General features: G+C 56.0%; 2 protein-coding genes across 20 annotated transcripts in view; one reads left to right on the top strand and one right to left on the bottom strand.

Annotated features, from left to right (window-relative positions):
• Positions 1 to 10,455, top strand: part of LOC122385015 — a 30,456-nt gene extending 20,001 nt beyond the window's left edge. The window contains exons 2-12 of the mRNA XM_043372949.1: positions 1,738 to 1,934; positions 4,155 to 4,262; positions 4,618 to 4,708; positions 5,282 to 5,453; positions 5,972 to 6,156; positions 6,564 to 6,745; positions 7,070 to 7,186; positions 7,525 to 7,610; positions 7,965 to 8,118; positions 8,644 to 8,782; positions 9,730 to 10,455. Coding sequence (XP_043228884.1) covers positions 1,738 to 1,934; positions 4,155 to 4,262; positions 4,618 to 4,708; positions 5,282 to 5,453; positions 5,972 to 6,156; positions 6,564 to 6,745; positions 7,070 to 7,186; positions 7,525 to 7,610; positions 7,965 to 8,118; positions 8,644 to 8,782; positions 9,730 to 10,071 — 1,773 coding nt within the window. The 3' untranslated portion in view covers positions 10,072 to 10,455. The remainder of the gene's footprint in view (positions 1 to 1,737; positions 1,935 to 4,154; positions 4,263 to 4,617; positions 4,709 to 5,281; positions 5,454 to 5,971; positions 6,157 to 6,563; positions 6,746 to 7,069; positions 7,187 to 7,524; positions 7,611 to 7,964; positions 8,119 to 8,643; positions 8,783 to 9,729) is intronic.
• A 131-nt stretch (positions 10,456 to 10,586) lies between these two features.
• The window catches only part of LOC122385013 (rho guanine nucleotide exchange factor 11-like), a 146,743-nt gene continuing 139,029 nt past the window's right edge, over positions 10,587 to 18,300 (bottom strand). For 17 of the 19 annotated variants that reach the window (XM_043372943.1, XM_043372936.1, XM_043372940.1 and 14 more), the window contains 7 exons: positions 16,186 to 16,466; positions 15,127 to 15,279; positions 13,116 to 13,289; positions 12,403 to 12,653; positions 11,867 to 12,131; positions 11,441 to 11,520; positions 10,587 to 11,326 (listed from right to left, as the gene is read on the bottom strand). In XM_043372943.1, coding sequence (XP_043228878.1) covers positions 11,255 to 11,326; positions 11,441 to 11,520; positions 11,867 to 12,131; positions 12,403 to 12,653; positions 13,116 to 13,289; positions 15,127 to 15,279; positions 16,186 to 16,466 — 1,276 coding nt within the window. In that variant the 3' untranslated portion in view covers positions 10,587 to 11,254. The remainder of the gene's footprint in view (positions 11,327 to 11,440; positions 11,521 to 11,866; positions 12,132 to 12,402; positions 12,654 to 13,115; positions 13,290 to 15,126; positions 15,280 to 16,185; positions 16,467 to 18,300) is intronic. The other 2 variants (XM_043372932.1, XM_043372931.1) reach the window with 1 other exon arrangement.

An 18,300-nucleotide genomic window follows, 5' to 3' on the forward strand; every position in this document is an offset into this window, starting at 1 on the left:
GGACGCCGAGCTGGAGGCCCTGGCGCGTGACTGCGCGGCTTGCATGGAAAAGCGCGGGGCACCACCGCGTGCTGAACTTCACCCTTGGGAACCGACGGACAGCTGCTGGTTCAGGGTTCACATCGACTTCGCTGGACCCTTCCAGGGCTCTTTCTTTCTGATAGTGTATGACAGCTACTCGCGCTGGGTGGAGGCAGTGCCTATGCGTGAGACCAGCACGGAAAGCACTGTGCGTGTTCTGCGCGAAATGTTCGCCAGGTTTGGATTGCCGGTCCAGGTGGTCAGCGACAATGGACCCCAGCTGACCGCCACTGCGTTCTCCCAGTTCCTGAACTCGAATGGGATTCGGCACATCAGGACAGCGCCGTGGCATCCAAGTAGCAACGGGGCGGCGGAGCGCGCGGTTCAAACCGTAAAGAATGGCTTGAAAGCTGCACTCAAGGACGGAGGAACGCTTTCTCAGCGCCTCCAGCGGTTCTTGCTGGCATACCGGGTGGCGCCACACGCGACCACGGGGAAGTCTCCAGCGGAAATGATGTTGGGACGGAACGTGCGAACCAACCTGGACCTCCTAAAGCCGGATGTGCATGTGCGGCAGCGCGAGGAAAAACTTCGCCAGTGGCAGGCCGGTAGGCCAGGTCACAACAGGCAGTTCTCGATCGGAGACCACGTCTGGACACGGGCCTACGGTGGACCGTCCAAGTGGCGGCGGGGCGTCATCACCGCCCGGACGGGCCCGCTGTCGTTCGAAGTGGACGTGGGGAGCGCGATCTGGTCGCGGCACGCCGACCAGCTGCGTCTGGCGGGCACCCAACAGGCTGCTGCAGCGTCCGATGGCGCGGAGGAAATCAGCCGGCAGCCGACGGTGGCAGCACCGAACCGTACTGGACAGGTTCCGGTGGCACCCACAGGGATTGGCGAACCACCGGTGACCATCAGACCGGGGGTCATCGTCGGGACAGGTGTGACCGGCGGGTCGGAAACGACGGTCAGGTCACCGGCCACAGACGGACCAGAGGCGACGGGCAATGATGCTGTGACAGCACCTGCTACCGCTACCGGTGGCAGCTCCGAGGAAGCGCAGGTAGCTGCAGGCGGCGACGCTGGTGCCGAGGAGGCGCAGGTCAGCAGAGGTGGCGGTGTGACCTCATCGGCGACAGGAACAGGAGCTGGATCAGCAACTGGGGGCATCGCTCAGCGTGTTTCCGTCAGGCAGCGGAAGCAGCCGCGTCGCCTCATAGCCGAAATGTGACGGCGACACAAAGTCGTGTTCGAAGCGACTGGCTTTGCTTTGAAATAGTTTTAGACGGATGTTTAGTCTTATTTCGGCCAGTTTTTGTGTTGTCTGCTTCGCCACGACTGTCATTCCTGTTGAGGGGGGTAGTGTGTGGTGACGTAGCCCTTTGCCCTCTGAACTTTGTGCAGTAGACTAGGTGGCGCTGAGCTCGCTGCGCTCGTGGGCACGGTGCGGCCGTGCAGCAGTCGGGCAGCGGCCCCCGCCGGATACCGATCAGCAATACAGGACTACGTTATTCAGAACGCTGTGTGAGATCGCGGACCGAGATCGCGGACCCGGAAGCTGGAACGAACTCAGCCGCGGATATTAGCGGCGCAACAGTCATCGACCCATGACCTCCACTCCCCTCCTGAATGCGCCTACAGCTCGTTACTCTAATCCGACACTGACCACAGCTCGTCTCATGTTCTGACTCCCGACCTCCCTGCTTGTGCTCACAGCTGGGTATCCACAAGTACGACATGAACCTCAGCTCGTACTCGATGGAGTCAAACGAGTACCGCTGGAACCGCTGCCAGGAGCTGCTCGAACAGCTGGAGGTCACCGAGGCCATATCACAGAGCTTCACCGACAAAATCAACATGGAAATTCTGCGAGAGGGACTGAAAACCTACATCAGGGGCTTCAACCACCTGGGGTAAGACGTCGAAGCGCGCTCGTGGAGGGTTTGGCTTTTTATCATCTTACCTATTTTCTCATTGCCCAGCTGTTTTACCTATTTGTATTTGAACTCATCCTCGACTTTGGGTGTAATCCTATGCGATATAGCAATACAAGGCCTGCATTCGTATAACACTAATTATTTTATGGACGATATCATCAGCTCCAATCTCTGTACTGCTAATTCAATCACATCATGCACTGACCAGCCGGGGCTATCTGGGGCGGTATCTGATGCGCCTCAGATCGGTAGGCAGGTCTGTCGGACGGTGGGTGCAGTAAATGGTAATCAGGTAGCAGGCGTGTCCGCCTCGGTACAAACTACAACACATAAACGCACGCCCTGGCCGGCGGCGGTCCTACCTGATCCTACCCACAGATAGACTGATTGGAGAGGGCTGAGCCACTCCGCTCACTGTATTTACAGAGCTCCCCCGAACGAAAATTTAATTCGCTCTATCCAGTATCCAGTCCAATGGTAGAATCGAATTTCAAGCTTTTCACTTTTGCTATGTTAAACAACCCTGACATATTAAGCATTGATTACGGAGCGAGCGAAGCGAGCGTAGTCTTTCCTTAGATTAACGGAAATTTCTGAGTATGAGCGGCCGGCCGGCCGGCCGGCCGTGCGGACGCTTTTGCGAGGCTTATATCTCAGCAACCACTTGACCGATTTACACGCGGTAATTTTTGTAGGGTAGCTTCATTCCTTCTACCAAGTATGGGACTATTCCCGATGCATGTGGGCGACCCCTTATGCACGTGCCACGTGCAAAACGAAGAGGTGTCAGTTTTGTAATTGTTGCAATATCTCGGTAACTACTTGGCCGATTGCGCTGAAAGTTGGCATGTAGGTAGGCACCCACTAGGCACTGCATATCCATGTGCCAGAGTTGGGGTGCTGCTGCACGTGCGCACGTGCAGGGGTCGTTTCCAGATCTCAAGAACGGCTGGACCGATGGCGCTCAAATTTGGTACACGGTTAGGGACCAGTTAGTAGGGTGCCGTGCACAAGTCAGTTGGGACCCTTTCTGCACGTGCGCACGTGCAGGGTGCCGCTTCCAGATCTCGAGAACGGCTGGGCCGATTGTGCTCAAATTTGGCACATCGCTAGAGACCGGTTAGTAGGGTGCCGTGCACAAGGCAGTTGGAGGTACCCCCTCGAAATTTCGCACGTGCAAGGCCCACCCTCTCGCTCGCTCCGTTAGTCGCCCCAAAAGGCGTTATACTGGTATTTACCTGGTTTTAATGTCTCATGCGCGCTTTCCAATAAGGTATGACGTTACCTACGTACGCACACTATCTCGAACACTGACCACTTTTCTATTACCGGCACTGAAGGCCTCGAGTAGTCCTGGTGACCTGCATGCACCACGTGACTTTATACAGTATGTATACTCTTTCTGGCCTTCGCCCACCTGGCCCCACCAATAATTCATATCAGCACTGCCTGTCCACCGTTGAGTGGCCTGAGATACCTGCTTAAATAACCCTTTTCAAGCACTGTACGCTGATAGTTCGTGACCGTATATAACACACAACTCTATAGGGCGTCGGGTGAGTTTTCATATCACAGGTGCACTGTCGGGGCTGAACGGGGGTGGGGCGGAGCGGGGCGTCAGTCAGGTCACCGGCCGCCGACCTCTGACCCTGGGGTCACTGAGGCCGGTGTGGTAGGCGGAGTTGCCGCCGGCTTGTTTGGGCGGAGAAGGTGGCGGCTAATGCCCGATTTAATGGCGCTGTGACCCGGCCGACATGCGAGGAGAAATAGCTGAATGATGAGCGAATACCTACATTACAGCGTAGCGGCTGACGAGCAAAATATGCGGTGTTGCGATTTTTTTTTAGTAAGACGTTTGGGCTTAGAGGGAAGAAGGAACATAAGTCTCTCCGTGCTTTTACTGATGCCGGATGCCGATGCACTTGAACGTAATAAGAGAGTACTCGGAAGCCGAATAGCGTGGCAGTAGCTGATCGAACATGCATAGTAATGTGTCGTGACCGTTCATTTTTCCAGACAGTTTCCCTCCCACACCCTATCCCCCATTCCCCATTTGTCTCTCTGCACCGTTTCTACCCGAGTATCTCTCTACATTTATTTTCTGATGTCTCTCTTGTCTTTCCCTGCGCTGTATCTCGCAACGATTCTCAACCGTTTCTCTAGTGAGTCTCCATTCACGGTATCTCCGTGCGGCAGGTTCCTGTTTCCGGTGTCCTACCTGGATGGCGTCGGTACCAGCCTGGCTCTGCTGATCGGCGACATGAAGTTCAACACGGAGCAGGACTACCGGAACCTGATCACCAGGTGAGACGCCATTTACCGCTTCCCGATCACCGGGTGAGAGAGACGGATGATGGATGCTACGGATCGCACCCTAATAGCCCGGTAAATGACTGCCAGACATTGTGGGTGCGGCGGGTCTTTGCTTCTTATAATCCACTGAACAAGATTTCTGACAACAACTTTGCCATATTGAAAGCCAAAGGAGACTTTTGAATAAGAAACGGTGATCTAATGAGGCGTGTTACGTGTTGGACATTCACCTCGACGTGTAAATTTGATATGATTGTTCGCTCTCTGTAATTAAGTAGGTGCTGCTAAGTGCTAATTCCAGTGGACAATCCACCTTGACCCGGTACCCGCAATCTGTCATCCACAGGCTGCAGAAGTTCCCCCAGCAGGCTGGCGAGATCCAGACACTGATGGAGAAGGGCATCAACGAGACCAGGACGCTGCACAACATCTCCATGGTGAGGGTGGACGGTCTGCGACAGGCGTGGCGACTCGAGCCGGGGCATACCGGAAGCTTGGTATGGAGGAAGACGTTTTATTGAGGCCGACTACTTTTTAACGGTGTTTGCTGGTTGTGAATGCGTAATTGCGATCTTAATAATTCCAGAATCACAGAGCCACTGTCAGTTCTTTATCAATGTTCCATAATTTTACGATGTTCAGGTGTTCAAGCGTCTGCTTCTGTCCCGTTTTGTCGCTCTTTACTGACGGAAAGACCGGCATTCGCACAGCCCCAGTATCCCTGTCCTAAACCTGTCTGCCGCAGCGCTCTCTCCCTCACGCTCCCTCCCCTTCCACTGAACTCTACCCCTCCCCCCCACTCCCCATCATCATTAGGACCGACCGACCCGTTACAATTAGGCCTCAATAACTGTGGCTGATCGCCTGTGGAATACATCTGCCGCGTGGGAGCTTCACTCTGCCTGACAGAATAATCACCGTATCATATTTACCGACACGATAACCACCCCAGTGGATTGAGTCCATGCATCGTGAGTGAGAGTTGACACCGCCTTCCTGTGCCGTTCCAGTACTCTGTGCCGGAGCAGTTCCGGGCGCTGGACATGCCGGTGGAGAAGTCGCCCTTCTACGAGCCGTTCCTGGAGATGCCGCCGTCCATCAGCGCCGAGGTCCAGGAGGAGCTCAGGGAGGAGGCGCGCAGGGTGATCCGCGAGGACGTCATCCAGTCCTACAAGGACCTCGGTGAGCCGACGGCTTCGTATTTGCCCGGTGGGGTCTTACCTAGCGCTCGGTATTCGGTGTGGACCCAGCTGATACCTACTGGTTTTCTTCTACCGCACACCAAAACTTTGTATTATAACGGTTATTATAATTTATAGGACACCCTTGTTTCCTGACATTGCAAGTGGGTGAAGATGGTAAATATTTTCAATATCATTAACAACAAGTATAGGATTGCGGTTTTGGTGAAACTTTATGTATTGGCTTATTGTATCCATTGCTGGTCATGGTGCATATACTCGTGCATTACCCTCAGGATTTCAAGCAATAGTAATTCTTTTTCAGTAATGCCGAATTACTGACCGTTGTTCCCGTTCCAGCCGACTTTATCTAGACAGAGTACCTACTACCCTGTCCGTTTTGTACCCGAGTACTGACGCCAGTGCCCGCCGTTCCAGCCGACTTTATCGAGACCGAGCACCTTCTACCCCGTTCGTTTGTACATACCTGAGTACTGACGCCAGTGCCCGCCGTTACAGCCGACTTCATCGAGACGGAGTACCTGCCGCACACACGTCCGAAGATCGCGGCCACCTCTCTGCCCAACGGCGATAACTACTACGCCGAGTGTCTGCGCTTCCACACGTCCACCGACCTGACTCCGGAGCAGATCCACCAGATCGGTCTGGATGAGGTGGAACGCATCGAGGCAGACATGCGCAAGGTGGGTATGAAATAAGGCGGCCAATGCAAACTGCATGCATGGACATCTCTTTATAGAAAACAGGCCTAAATGGGATCTATGTTTGCAAATACTGTTTGCTATAAAGCAGCTGGCATTTTTTTTTTTGCATGCTATTGCTACTTCATTTAGGTAAATCTCTTGGTCAGTCATATTTTTTTTTATTGGTTTATGCAAAAAAGTCTATTAACATCCGTTGCGGTTGAATAACAAAAAGTTTGTTAATTCTTGATTGTTTTTTTTTTTTGCTTTCGAAGGCCTAAATTTATAACTTAGCTCGCCGCTGTGCTGGTGTCTGAAGCCAACTTCCTTCTTCAGGTGGTCGAGGAGCTGGGTCTGAACATGACACCGTCCTAGTCGTAGTGTCTGACGTCTGTTTCCTTCACCAGGTGGTCGAGGAACTGGGTCTGAACATGACGCTGCAGCAGTTCTCCGACAAGCTGCGCACCGACCCGGCCAACTACTACGACAGCCCCCAGGAGCTGATTGACGGCTTCACCACCATCATAAGGGACCGGATCGGGCCCAAGATGCTCACGGTCGTCCTCGAGATGCCCAAACTGGAAGTAATGTGAGTGGTGCGCTGAATTCACTCGCTCAGCGTCGATAGGCTGGTGTCACTGAGAGAGTTATCGGGAGGGAGTTAGGGCCGGGCATCATATCTTAAACTGAGGTATTTACCTGTTTATATGGATAGTATTTATCGGATAGATTAAAAGCACACCCTGTTCTTTATATCGTGATTTGGTCTTACCCGTTCGACTTAAATTCTGTTTTGTGTACAGGTCCAACGCTGCACTTTTAACTTCTCTGAGGTGCATTACAGACCTCGTCGATATGCTTCTTGCACCGGCTGGGGGTCTTACTGATGCTGACGTTGTGCCTTTATCTCCAGTGTGGACGTGCTGCCGGAAAATCAGAAGGACGGTCTCTCGGCCTCGTACAACATACCGGCCTTTGACGGCTCCAGACCGGGCAAGTTCAAAATCAACCAGCACCAATACGACAAACAGTGAGTCTCCAGATATATCATAATGATGTCTCCATTACTAATAGTCGACGTAAAAAGTCTATCCTTTCTCGACGACGTCCTAGCATTATTAATGTCGATAAATGATCTAATAAGATCTTCTTTGCTCATCCTTGATGTTTTACCTCGTTGAGATGTGCTTCTCTAGAGCTCTCGTCTCACTTATCTATCCCAATGAACTCAGATCTGCTGTCACCAGTTAACCACCATCGATCGATAAATGCCCGGTCTCCGTTCACCGTCACACACCGCTCGATACCGCCATCCTGGCGTAGCAGCTCCATAAGCTGACCGCCCCGCCCCGCTGCGGTACGTTCCAGAGCCAAATACGAGATGGCAGCACTGTCGGCGCACGAGGCTAACCCGGGACACCACTACTACTTCTCCTACCTGGTGGAGAAAGAAGGTATCGCAGGTTCTTTCTGTCTCGTGTTATGAGATGGGGAGCTCCTCCCCACCTCGTAAAATGTCATTAAGCCGATAAACGCCTATTTAATTGTCCTACTGTGCAATTTCAAAATGTGTTCAGGCCTAGAACGTCAGGATAAACGTCACGAGAAATTATATGCTGGAAAAGTTACGTTGTAAAAAGTCTTGCACACACAGTGCCATTCACTTTGTCTAGACAACCTACACTTGGCCGTTCATCGCTACCCCCATTATCTAAGCTTTGACCAAAGAAGTGTACACACTTTTGTCACACTCGTGTCTTGTCGTGTCTCGTGTAACCACTTGTTACACTCGTGCCTGTTTGTCACAGGTCTTCCCGACTTCCGTCGCGCCGGCAGCGACGGGCCGTCCTACTCCGAGGCTCCCTCGGGCTTCCCGTTGAGCTCGGCCATCGTGGAAGGCTGGGGCCTGTACTCGGAGTTCCTCGGCCACGAGATGGGTCTGTACGAGGACCCCATCGACAGGTCAGTGCCGCCGGCTCCAGTCAGGCGTCAGGGTTGTCTCCGTCTGTCTGTCTGCCTGCCTGTGTGTCTGTGTGCCTTGTGATTCGTGTCTGTCTGGCTGTGTCTGCCGTGCTGTCTTCTCAGTTTGACAGAGTCTTACACTTTCCTCGAGTCTCTCGGTTGTGTGTCATATATTTCGTCCTGCCCTTGGTTGTACGGGCATCTCACCGCCTCAGAAATCTGATTGGATAGCTTCAGTGATTAGCTGACCTTACTGGGCTCATCCCCAGGTTTATGTCTTATGCTTCGACAACGAATATTCTTACCATCGAGCTGGATGATGTGTGGGGCAGATTTAAGGCGAACTAACACGATCACATATTTACACAATACACATGTTCGTCTTTGTGCGTTTTCAGTGTAAGTACATAATCTGTGTAAGCTGTATGTAAGCTGTGCTGTGTGTAAGCTGTAGGTACATATATAATATTCAACTTGTCCTCTCCCGATTGGCCGAACTTCGCGTTGACAACTCTCTTCCCCCAGGTATGGCCGGTACAGCCAGGAGATCTTCCGTGCCTGTCGTCTGGTGGTCGACACGGGCATCCACGCCTTCAACTGGACGCAGGAGCAGGCGGTCGAGTTTATGCTAAAGCACACGGCCTCGTCGCGCGCACAGGTGGAGGTAAGAAAGGGTCTTCTAGCGGGATCACTGGAGGTGAAGGGGTCGTGGGGGAGGGGTGGGGCTCGCTGGTGGTGAGTGGGTTCACTGTGGTTGATCGGGTCTACCGCTCTGGGATAAGGTACCAAGTCGTGTCATTTTCCGCCTGTGTGTCACCTTTGGCGAACGGTAGCTGGACCTGAGTGTGTCTGTATGTGATGTTGACTGTCTTCTGTGTTTGTCCTCATGGTTTGGCTGATACTGTGACTGAGGTAGCCTGAGGTCTGTGGCATACCGAGACATTTCTGGACTCGCCGATCCCAGCCTATCATTCGTTTCACTCTCGCCTTCCACCCCCCTCCCCCTCCTTTAGTCCCTACTCTGCCCCGTCGCCTCGCCCCTGTATTTCGCATACTGTCCTACATTCTCGTATGCTGTGGGAACCTGCCAGATTCTGCGTCCTGTTGCTGTCATGTAGTGTCGATACGGCTGGCCAACTGCTCCCCCGTTAGCCAGCGACCGGCTTGGCTGGCCTGATGTTGTTTTATCAGTGGTTTGGCACCGACTTAATTGGTTACCGTGATCGAGAAGTGCGGCCCAGCTGGTATCGAGAACTGTAGTGATTTTTATCAGTTGTGTTCAACGTGTTACAGCCGTTTTAACACGCCTCAACGTGACCTGAGACTGCCCTGATTTCGGTGTTGGCTGCCTTATGATTAGCCGCTGCGCATATCGTAGCCAGTTTGACATACGGGTTATTCGCTATGTCAAACTGGCTATGTCAAAACTATTCGCGCTGTGCGGGATATTCGCGCAAAACTTGCGGATTTTGCGTTGTGCGCTGTCTGCAAGACTGTTGCGGCTAAGGACTTGAAGTGACTCGAGTGGTTGTCCGACTCCCCGCCGGGCTGTGACCGTTTGACCTCCGCTCCCTGCTCTATCCCTCATCTAACCCCTCCCCTCTTCCGCAGCACGAGGTGCGCCGGTACATCACCTGGCCCGGCCAGGCATGCGCCTACAAGATCGGCGAGCTGCGCCTCAAGGAGCTGCGTACCAGGGCCGAAACCGAGCTCGGAGAACTTTTTGACAAGCGCGTCTTCCACAAGGCGATCCTGGACTGCGCCGGTCCCCTGTCTGTCGTTGAACAGTGTGTGCAGCGGTACATTAACGCCGGCGGTGTATGGGACGCCTGGGGCGAGCGCACTGTGCCCGGTCAGGGGCAGCCGACCGGCGGCGCCGCGGTGCCGTCTGCCGCCGCCGCCGCCCTGACCGCCGGCCTGGCCCTGGTGGCCGCCGCCGCACTGAGGCTGTGATCCGGGACGGGTCAGGGTGACGAACGGGACGGGGTGGCACGGGCCGCTGGCAGGGGGCGGCCACAACTTCCCGGCGACTGTAATTGCCGGCGTGGTGTCCCTGTTGGACGGCCGGGCCCAGCGCAGTGTCAGCTGCCTCCCTGGTGCCCGGTGTCGACCTACTGTGGGGCGTTACAGTGTGCCAAGCCGCGCTGGTGGCGGCGAGCGTGCCCGCACGCCGGAGAGCGGCTGCTTCAATCCGGCCGGGGCGGGGGCGGGACGGGAGGGGCGAGGGGGGGGGGGGGCGATCGTCGCGACACCACCGCGCAGCCGCCTGCGCCAACTGCTGTGTACAATGTTTTTGTTGGCTCAAGACGCCACACAAATATACGAGGAATGTGGAAATGCCTGGGGTTCGTAGCGGCCGCTCTACGCGTCGGCCTGGAGGCCGCATCCCGTCCTTCGCTGCTGCACCGTATGAACCAGCTTCATCTCCGCACATTCTCATCCTCCTCATGCTCACACAAACATTCGCATCTCGAATCAGTCGTTTATCTTAACTGGTTGGCGACGCAGTGGTATAAATGGTCTCAGTGACAGAACAAATAGGTACAGTACTAAATCGCAGCGGGCGTTTGTGCTCGGGTACATACACATCGGTCCTCTCTCCCTCGCTCTCGCGCGGCTCGCTCTCACCCTCTCTCTCGCTCCGTCTCTCCGATCGCGAAGGCGGCGGCGGCGCCGCGCCGTGTCACAAAGATTACGGTACCAGCCCGTCCTAATCTTGGTCAATAGGAGAGACGTGAAGCGGCCCGGCGCTGGGCGCTCGAGCCGGGCACTGCCCGCCCGCCCGACCGACCGGGGCGCCGCCACGCGCACCAAACCCAACTTACAACTGCGCGAGCGAGCGAGCGCGCGCTCTTAGAAAGGCCTACGCGCGCTCGCCAGCCGGCGTTCGCAGCCGCCGGCCTCCAACGTAAGCTCAAGCGACCGATGCCAGGAGCGACGACGCGCCCCTGTGGAATTCTTCAAAAATAACAATAACAAATTTGGTATACTTAAGTTGTTACACAATGCGCACCACTTGCTCACACACTTTCGATAGAATATAATTATCCTATGTACACACACGACTCGCAGAAGTGGCGGTCTTGGCACCTGCACAGGTCGACGGCGGCGGCGGCGGCGGGGCGGTTGGGCCGCCTCACGTCTGGTCGGCCGCCGACTCGAACGTCAGACACGCGCTACCGGACGAGGCAGAGTCGAACGTCTCGGTCTGCAACAACAGACGTGTCCGGTCACTCTCCGCACGGCGGCGGTGTCGGCGCGGCGGCCGCCACGCGCGCACACGGTCTCACTGGCGCCACAGGCGACACTAGGTGACAGGTACCTCGTGAGTGGACTCCTCCAGGGTGTCGGACGCGGGGCCGCCGCTCTCCTGGGAGCCCGTGTCGGGCCGGGATCGCGAGCCTGCCGGAACACACAGACAGGCGCGGTGTTAGAGGTGAGCTCAGTTCACACAGGAGGCAAGGGGCACGGGCGATGTCCATACAGGGAGAGGGGGCGGAAACCACGGTTCATATCAGCTGAACACTTCAGCTATTCCGACAATGAGCGAGGAGCTTTGCATTCGTCACGGTAGTTATCACAATGCCATTGAGATCATCAATTAAAAACATAAAACCTAGACGAAAACCATCCAGGCATCTATCTAATTAATGCCAGTGGTCATTTGTTTGGCCACCTGGTTTATCACTCTCGACAGCCGCGAGCCATACTCCACCAATTAGTCCCCTCTTTCCACCCGTTTACTCACTCTCTTCGTCTGTCTCGGCGTGCTCGGCCGGCCCGCCGCCGCCGGCCGCGCCCGCGTCCGACGAGCTCGCCACGGAGACGAAGCTGTGCGGCCGGCTGGAGTCGTGCTCGGGCGCGGCGAGAGGCGCCGGCGCCGCCGCCGGCGGGGAGGCCGCCAGCGCGCCGCCGCCGGCCGACTCACGGTGCAGCTGGTGGATACGCTCGTGCGAGTAGCGCAGCTCCTTCCGCATCCGCTCGCGCTCCTCGTCACGCTCGGTCATTACGCCCTGGAGGGGGGGGGGGGGGGGGGGGAGGTCAGAAAAGGGTCACCGTGGCTCGCTGAGACAGTGTCTGGTATGCGAAGAAGGTAAGTTAATCATTCAAATCCCAAACGCCATTGATAAGTAGGCAAAAGAGAGAAACAGAAGTGAGGAGGGAGAACGAGAACGGAAACATTGTAAGAGCGAGGAAAATGAGCAAACAAATGTAATGAGCTACGTGAAAATGTACAGCCGGGCGTTTCACCCATCTGCCCGACTCTCAGCCCTCGTCACTCACCAGTAGCGTGGTGAGCGTGGCGCTCAGTTGGCTGTTGACCTGCAGCAGCTGGTGGATGGCCGCCATTCGACTGCGGTCAGTGCGCCGCGGCCGAGGACTGACCGGTCGCCGCGGGCCGCCGCCCTCCGCCGGCGCCGACGCCGCTGCTGACGCGCCCGGTGACTCGGGCGGGCCGGGGGTGCACGTGCTGCTGACAATGTCACCCTCAGTGACCTTCAGCGTCTCGTTGATGATGGACATGTTGCGGTCCACTGAAAGACGACAGATGTCCAGTCAGTGAGTTCAACATGACAGCCGGAGTTGAACATGACGGCCGCACACGCACGACTTACAGAAATCCACCTACACGACGCATCCCTGCACTTAGCGAGCGGAGCCCGTTTCATGACTAATGCAGCAGATCGCATTACAGACACATACCATTGCTGATAACCAAACGTGGGCAGTCTCCCTCGCCAGATCTGAGAGCACTCCGGCATAAAACCGATATTTACGAGACATTCATGACCACTGCTTACGCAATCGGAGTGCATCTACAAAGACCTGAAGCGCCGAACGGCGACTTAAGGACACTCAGAAGCCAAGACCAGACCTGTTCAGACATCCCACCCAAAGACAACCGCCGTGATCTTGGCTTTGGACGCACGACATGCGTCGCTCTGTACCACGCGTATCACGACAAAACCCGTCCCCTTCTCGTGTGCGCAACTCACCGCTCAGTATAGAGTTCAGTATGAGCTCCCTGGCGTCCTTCTCGCCCCCCGACTCGGCGGCCAGCTCGGCGATGTGCGCAAAGTCGTCGCGCGGGATCTGCAGGATGTCGGCCACCAGCTGCTGTTTCTCTGCCAGTGTCTGACGCACCTGTTCGTCCTTCCGCCGCAGCCGCTCTGAGGGACGTGACGGAGGACACACAGTTAGAGAGGGACTTGGTGCGGGGTAGACAGACAGCCAGGGGCTGGGAAACAGATGGACAGCACGACCTGGGCACAACTGCAGTGAGTGTGACCAGTGTGCTAAATGGTTCTCCACAGCTCAAAAATTCTCGGCTTTTGTTTACAGACGGTGAATAAATCGATTGCCGATACTGGTCTTGATAAATCTGCTGAGAAACAGCCACAGAAGCACCGAAACCATGGATGACAGGACACATACTGGACAGGACAATGGTCAGATGCTAGACAGCTGGACATCAAATGCAACCTCACATAGACAGAGAAATGAAGACTGGGGCAAACGCGCGACAACCCGCTGAGGAGCCGTGCTAGCCGCGCCGCTTAGTTCAGCGCACGTTCGAGTGTGACTCATCACGAAAGTGACCGTCATCGAACGACGCACGAGGGGGCGTCGAAGGCGTCTTTCATGCGCCGCCAGGGGATGGAGAAGAACCGGTCATGGCCGGCTGAGGTGATGGAAACTCCCGTCATCCACCACAATGATTGATGCTAATATCACAACACGATGAAGTGAGCGTAATAAAATTGACAAAGGGTACGCCATATATCATTGCGTATTTGCTGATTTGCTGTTATCTCCAGCTATACAAAGCTAACGCCAACCCAAACCGGCAAAAATTCCACCCCGTGAGATAAATACCACCCGCTGGCTATCAATTCCACCAGACTCATACATAAGCCAGATGAATTACCTTTCAGGAATGACGAAATCAATATTTCTAATCGGGATCCGATCAAGAACGATCAATTCAGAGGCGGCTGAACAAAATGTGCTCCAATTTATCGAGTTGATCGGAGTTGGGAAACGTTTAATCTACGATCGCGATAGTCGCCTATCGGGAGGCAGGCGCTGACGATGGTGTAAGCCTAGCTGTACAGGCGGGATATCGGCGGGTTGTCGTTGAGTTGTGGGCGTTGATTTCGAGGCTAGATTGACAACTGACTGGTGACTAGTCCACTAGAGGGGAGGGTTAGATAATGGAGAGGACATGACAACACCTGAGGATAGAGGTTGGCACAACCGTCATCCGCTGCCGACAACGTTAACTCACAGTGAAAGCCAGCCGGGCCACAGAGTCCACAGCCCATACCAGGCTCTCCGGCGACCCAGACTGAGCCGGACCACAGCTCTCCATGCAGAGATGGACCGCACCACGTCGGCCGGCGATTGTCTGCCGTTATCACCGATTGATTGCTAATTTAGTGGCCGGTTGTTAGCCGGACAGCGGGGATGAGTAACGACCCGGTCAGAAGGCTGAGGAGAGGTCAATTCATCTGACGCCGCACCCCGAACCGGCTGCGGCAGAGTCCAGGCGTTTCGTAATGCGCCATTAGTTACGGCGCGGAGGGAGAGGCCATTTACAGAGCCGTCAGCGGACTACACATGTCAATTAACGGCCGGCATTCCTATGGCGATTGACCCGGCGGCTAGACCACCTCGCAGACACGGGCCAGGTCACTCTACAGACTCAGCAGGCCGCAGAGGACAGACGGCAAAAAAAAGGCACAAGGCCGGACATTGAGGACGGACGAAGTGGACAGGACACAATTTGATTCATGTACTCGACAGTAGGTCACAAAAGACGGACCACGGAGCACAACGGTCATACAGTACCCAATACAGCAATCATCAGAACACACTACGATATCTTTACAATACAATCCCGAGCTAAGCTAACTACCCCAGCACCCATCAACCCTGCGTGCACTCCCCCAGTGTCTCCATGCAGTGAATACTATCCCAGTATGCGGAGCGGTGCGGATGACCCACCTATGGGCGTGAGGACGGGCTCGGCCGAGAGCACCACGCCCTGTGAGACCACCACCTCGGCCGGGTCGATCAGCTGCGTGCACTCGGCGATCTTGAGCATCTCGACCCGCTGCATGCGCCGCTTCTCGCCGGGCGAGGCGGCGCCGTCGGCGGCTGCGAGGATGCCGGCTCGGTCAGCCCCCGTGGTCCAAATGTGCCCCTCACCGGTACGGGGTAAAGGCCGGGCCGCCGCACACTACACTGCCGACTGGGCCTTCAACTACCTTATGTCTCATGAGCGGATGGTACGATACGGTAGCTCATGAGCTTATTGGCAGCCGATAGTCTTCAGCTGATGTCAGTTTCGTTGTCAAAGTTTAAGCTCAAGCTTATCTGCTATTAAAGCAAGATATACATAAATTGATAGACCAATATAATTTTGCCAGCAGTGTTTGCGGCGGCCCACTGTGCCTCAGCACGTGCATACAGTGCAACACCATAACCAGTGCGGCCCACACAATCCTCTACCCTCTACACTGTCACTGCCCGCTCTCTGCCTATGGTGATCTGAGCCGGGGGAGCGCAATGGGCGCACCTTGTATACGGCTGTTTACGGGACGGGGCCAGTCGGGAGGCGAGAGAGATGAAAGCAACACTCCAGACGGAAGGTGAACTGTCACTGGCCAGCAAGGAGCGGTATGGGATGAGGTCACGGGCGGGCGGGAGTTCCAGGATGAATGGGTGGACGAGAGAGCGGGGCGATGGAGCGACAACAGCTCCATCTGGGTGACTCATGGCCGGCCGGCGCCGCGGCGGTGCACCTCGTCCACATTTCCCGCAGTGCCGCGCGCCCGACCCGCATTCACAGTGTGAGGTAACACGACCCCCGCCGTGAGCACACAACAGCGGCACGCTGCCCGCGCCGCCGACCCAAATCTCAGTCCCCAATCCGACCCCGATCTCAGTCCGCAACCCCGACCACTCGTGCACTAGCTCTGCCCCAAACAGCCGCGGTTTCCTGTCTTCTCCGCGCTCCACACCATGCATCTCGCGGCGGCCCCGGATGTCGTGCTGTCTCACCTGCCGCCGCCTTGGCCGTCAGCTGGCTGCGTGGGGCCGTCGGGGACGCCGCCGGAGACGCGTCCGGCGGGGAAGTGGCTCCGGGCGAGAGGGCCGCCTCTGCGCCGGCGGGCGCCGCTGCGCTGTCGGCCGGCTCGTCGGCGGCGGCGGGCGCGGGCGTCGGCGCCGCCTCGCTCGAGTCCTGAGCCTGGAGGAGGGTGTGTGCCGACTCGGTGCGTTTGTGGCCCTTGCCGTCTCGGCCCTGGTACGAGTCGGCTGCCTCCTTGATGAGCCGGTACCACCTGGCGACACAAGGGGAGACACGACGGAGTCAGACACGGCAGTAGGATCAACGTCACAAACGGGAAAAACAGCAGTGCTGTTGCCATTGCAACAGTAGGTGCGGGACGGCCTTGTATTCTGCTTGGTTGCAAGAGCGACGGCTCAATAAAATGATACGACGGTAAATAATACATTTAACATTACATTATACAAGGAAAATTGCATCCCACCATACCAGGAATCATGAGTTCCACAAACACAGTGATTTTCCTTATCTCTTGAATAAAGTTTCTGTGATCTTTCCCGATATGGTAACCTAGAATGACCCGGGAACATCACCAATCCGTCATCTACCTAGTAAGACAGGCGAACATCTACCCAGTAGGCCTTGCAGGCGAACATCTACCAAGTAAAGCTCGTTAGCGAACAATCACTGCTGATCGTCAATTTCCACTAATACTTCAAGCCCATCACACGATGCAAATAAACAGGCATGGATCAGCTGAAGGGACCGCACCCTTGAGGCCCACCCAGGCCCACCCCAGTCTCTCCAAGCTACACCAAAGCCCAACCGAGCTCTTTGCTGCCCAGAGACAGTGCCGACAAGCCGTGTCGGTGTTATGTGTCGAACCAAGTACCAACAGCCTAGACTGCAGTCAGTGTGTCAAACCGTGATCGGTGAGTCTAGCCCACCTGGACGCCTGGCTCTGAAGCTCGCCGGCCACAGCCCGGAACGTATCCAGGTAGGAGGGCTGGGAGCGCTCCATGCCACCGCCGCACTACCTGACGACCATCTTCTGCCCACGCTCGACCTCTGCCTCACTTAGTCACTCTTCACCGACACACCGACCCAGAGCAATACACCGACCCGGCAAAGGGCAGATAGGACAACCGCCGTCCCTCTCACACACCACAGACCGGCCGGCCGGGCGGCACCGTGCACCTCACTCTCTCATTCACCTTCCGCGACGGCCGCTGCCGCGCTGCCCGCGTCGAGCGCGACGCCGTCCACGCCGCACGGCTCATAATCAGGCCTATCTGGGCGCCGAGTCGCCCTTAGCGTCGCCCGAGAGTCGGCCTCCACCGGCTATTTATACCGAGAGCCAGCATTTGGCCAGCGGCCGCTATTTCGGGCCCGGCGCGCGTCCAGATGCAAAGTTCACCATTCGGCACACATTAGCGCACGTGCCGCGACCCAGTGACGCCGTCGCGGCATCTCACCGCTCCCATCAAACTGACCGTGATCATCGGCTTCTCAATCTCCGGTACCATCTTATCTTGTGTCTTATATGTCCCACATCGTGTCGACGGCTCAACTTTGACTAGAAAACTGTGCGCTTCACTTCCGTGACATAGTGATGTCAGCGGTGCGAACCGAGAGGCGTGATGAGAACAGACTGTGTGCCAGTTGTCGTAACGCCTCAGGATAGCCACTAACAGCCGGTCATAAGTGTCTGAATCCGCGGCCATCAATTACCATGACAGGAACATCCGAATCACTGTGAAGGAATAAAAAGAGCGGGCCATTCGGAGCTTCGCCTCCCTGCGGCAGCAGAACAGCCTTGAGAGCATCTTTGAGAGAGGCGAGAGCTCAACGTACTTCAGTACGGACAGGCAGCGTGGTATAGAAACAGCCCACATCAAATAATCAGCCAGCTCGAGCAGACTGACCGATCCCTCGGGAGCCCCCGGTCTCCGGGAAGCTGTCCGTCGGTCAGGAGGTGTTTCGGGCGTTCGAGCGGTCCCTCGGGCGCTACATTGGTCGGTCGGTCAGGGAGGTCCCTGGGGCGTTAGATTGAGCGATCCCTCGGGCGGTATACCAACAGCACGATCTGCCCCTGGAGCGGGCGCCGG

This window comes from Amphibalanus amphitrite, unplaced genomic scaffold, assembly GCF_019059575.1.
Source record: "Amphibalanus amphitrite isolate SeventyFive unplaced genomic scaffold, NRLGWU_Aamphi_draft 000205F_arrow, whole genome shotgun sequence".
Lineage (NCBI taxonomy): Eukaryota > Metazoa > Arthropoda > Thecostraca > Balanomorpha > Balanidae > Amphibalanus > Amphibalanus amphitrite.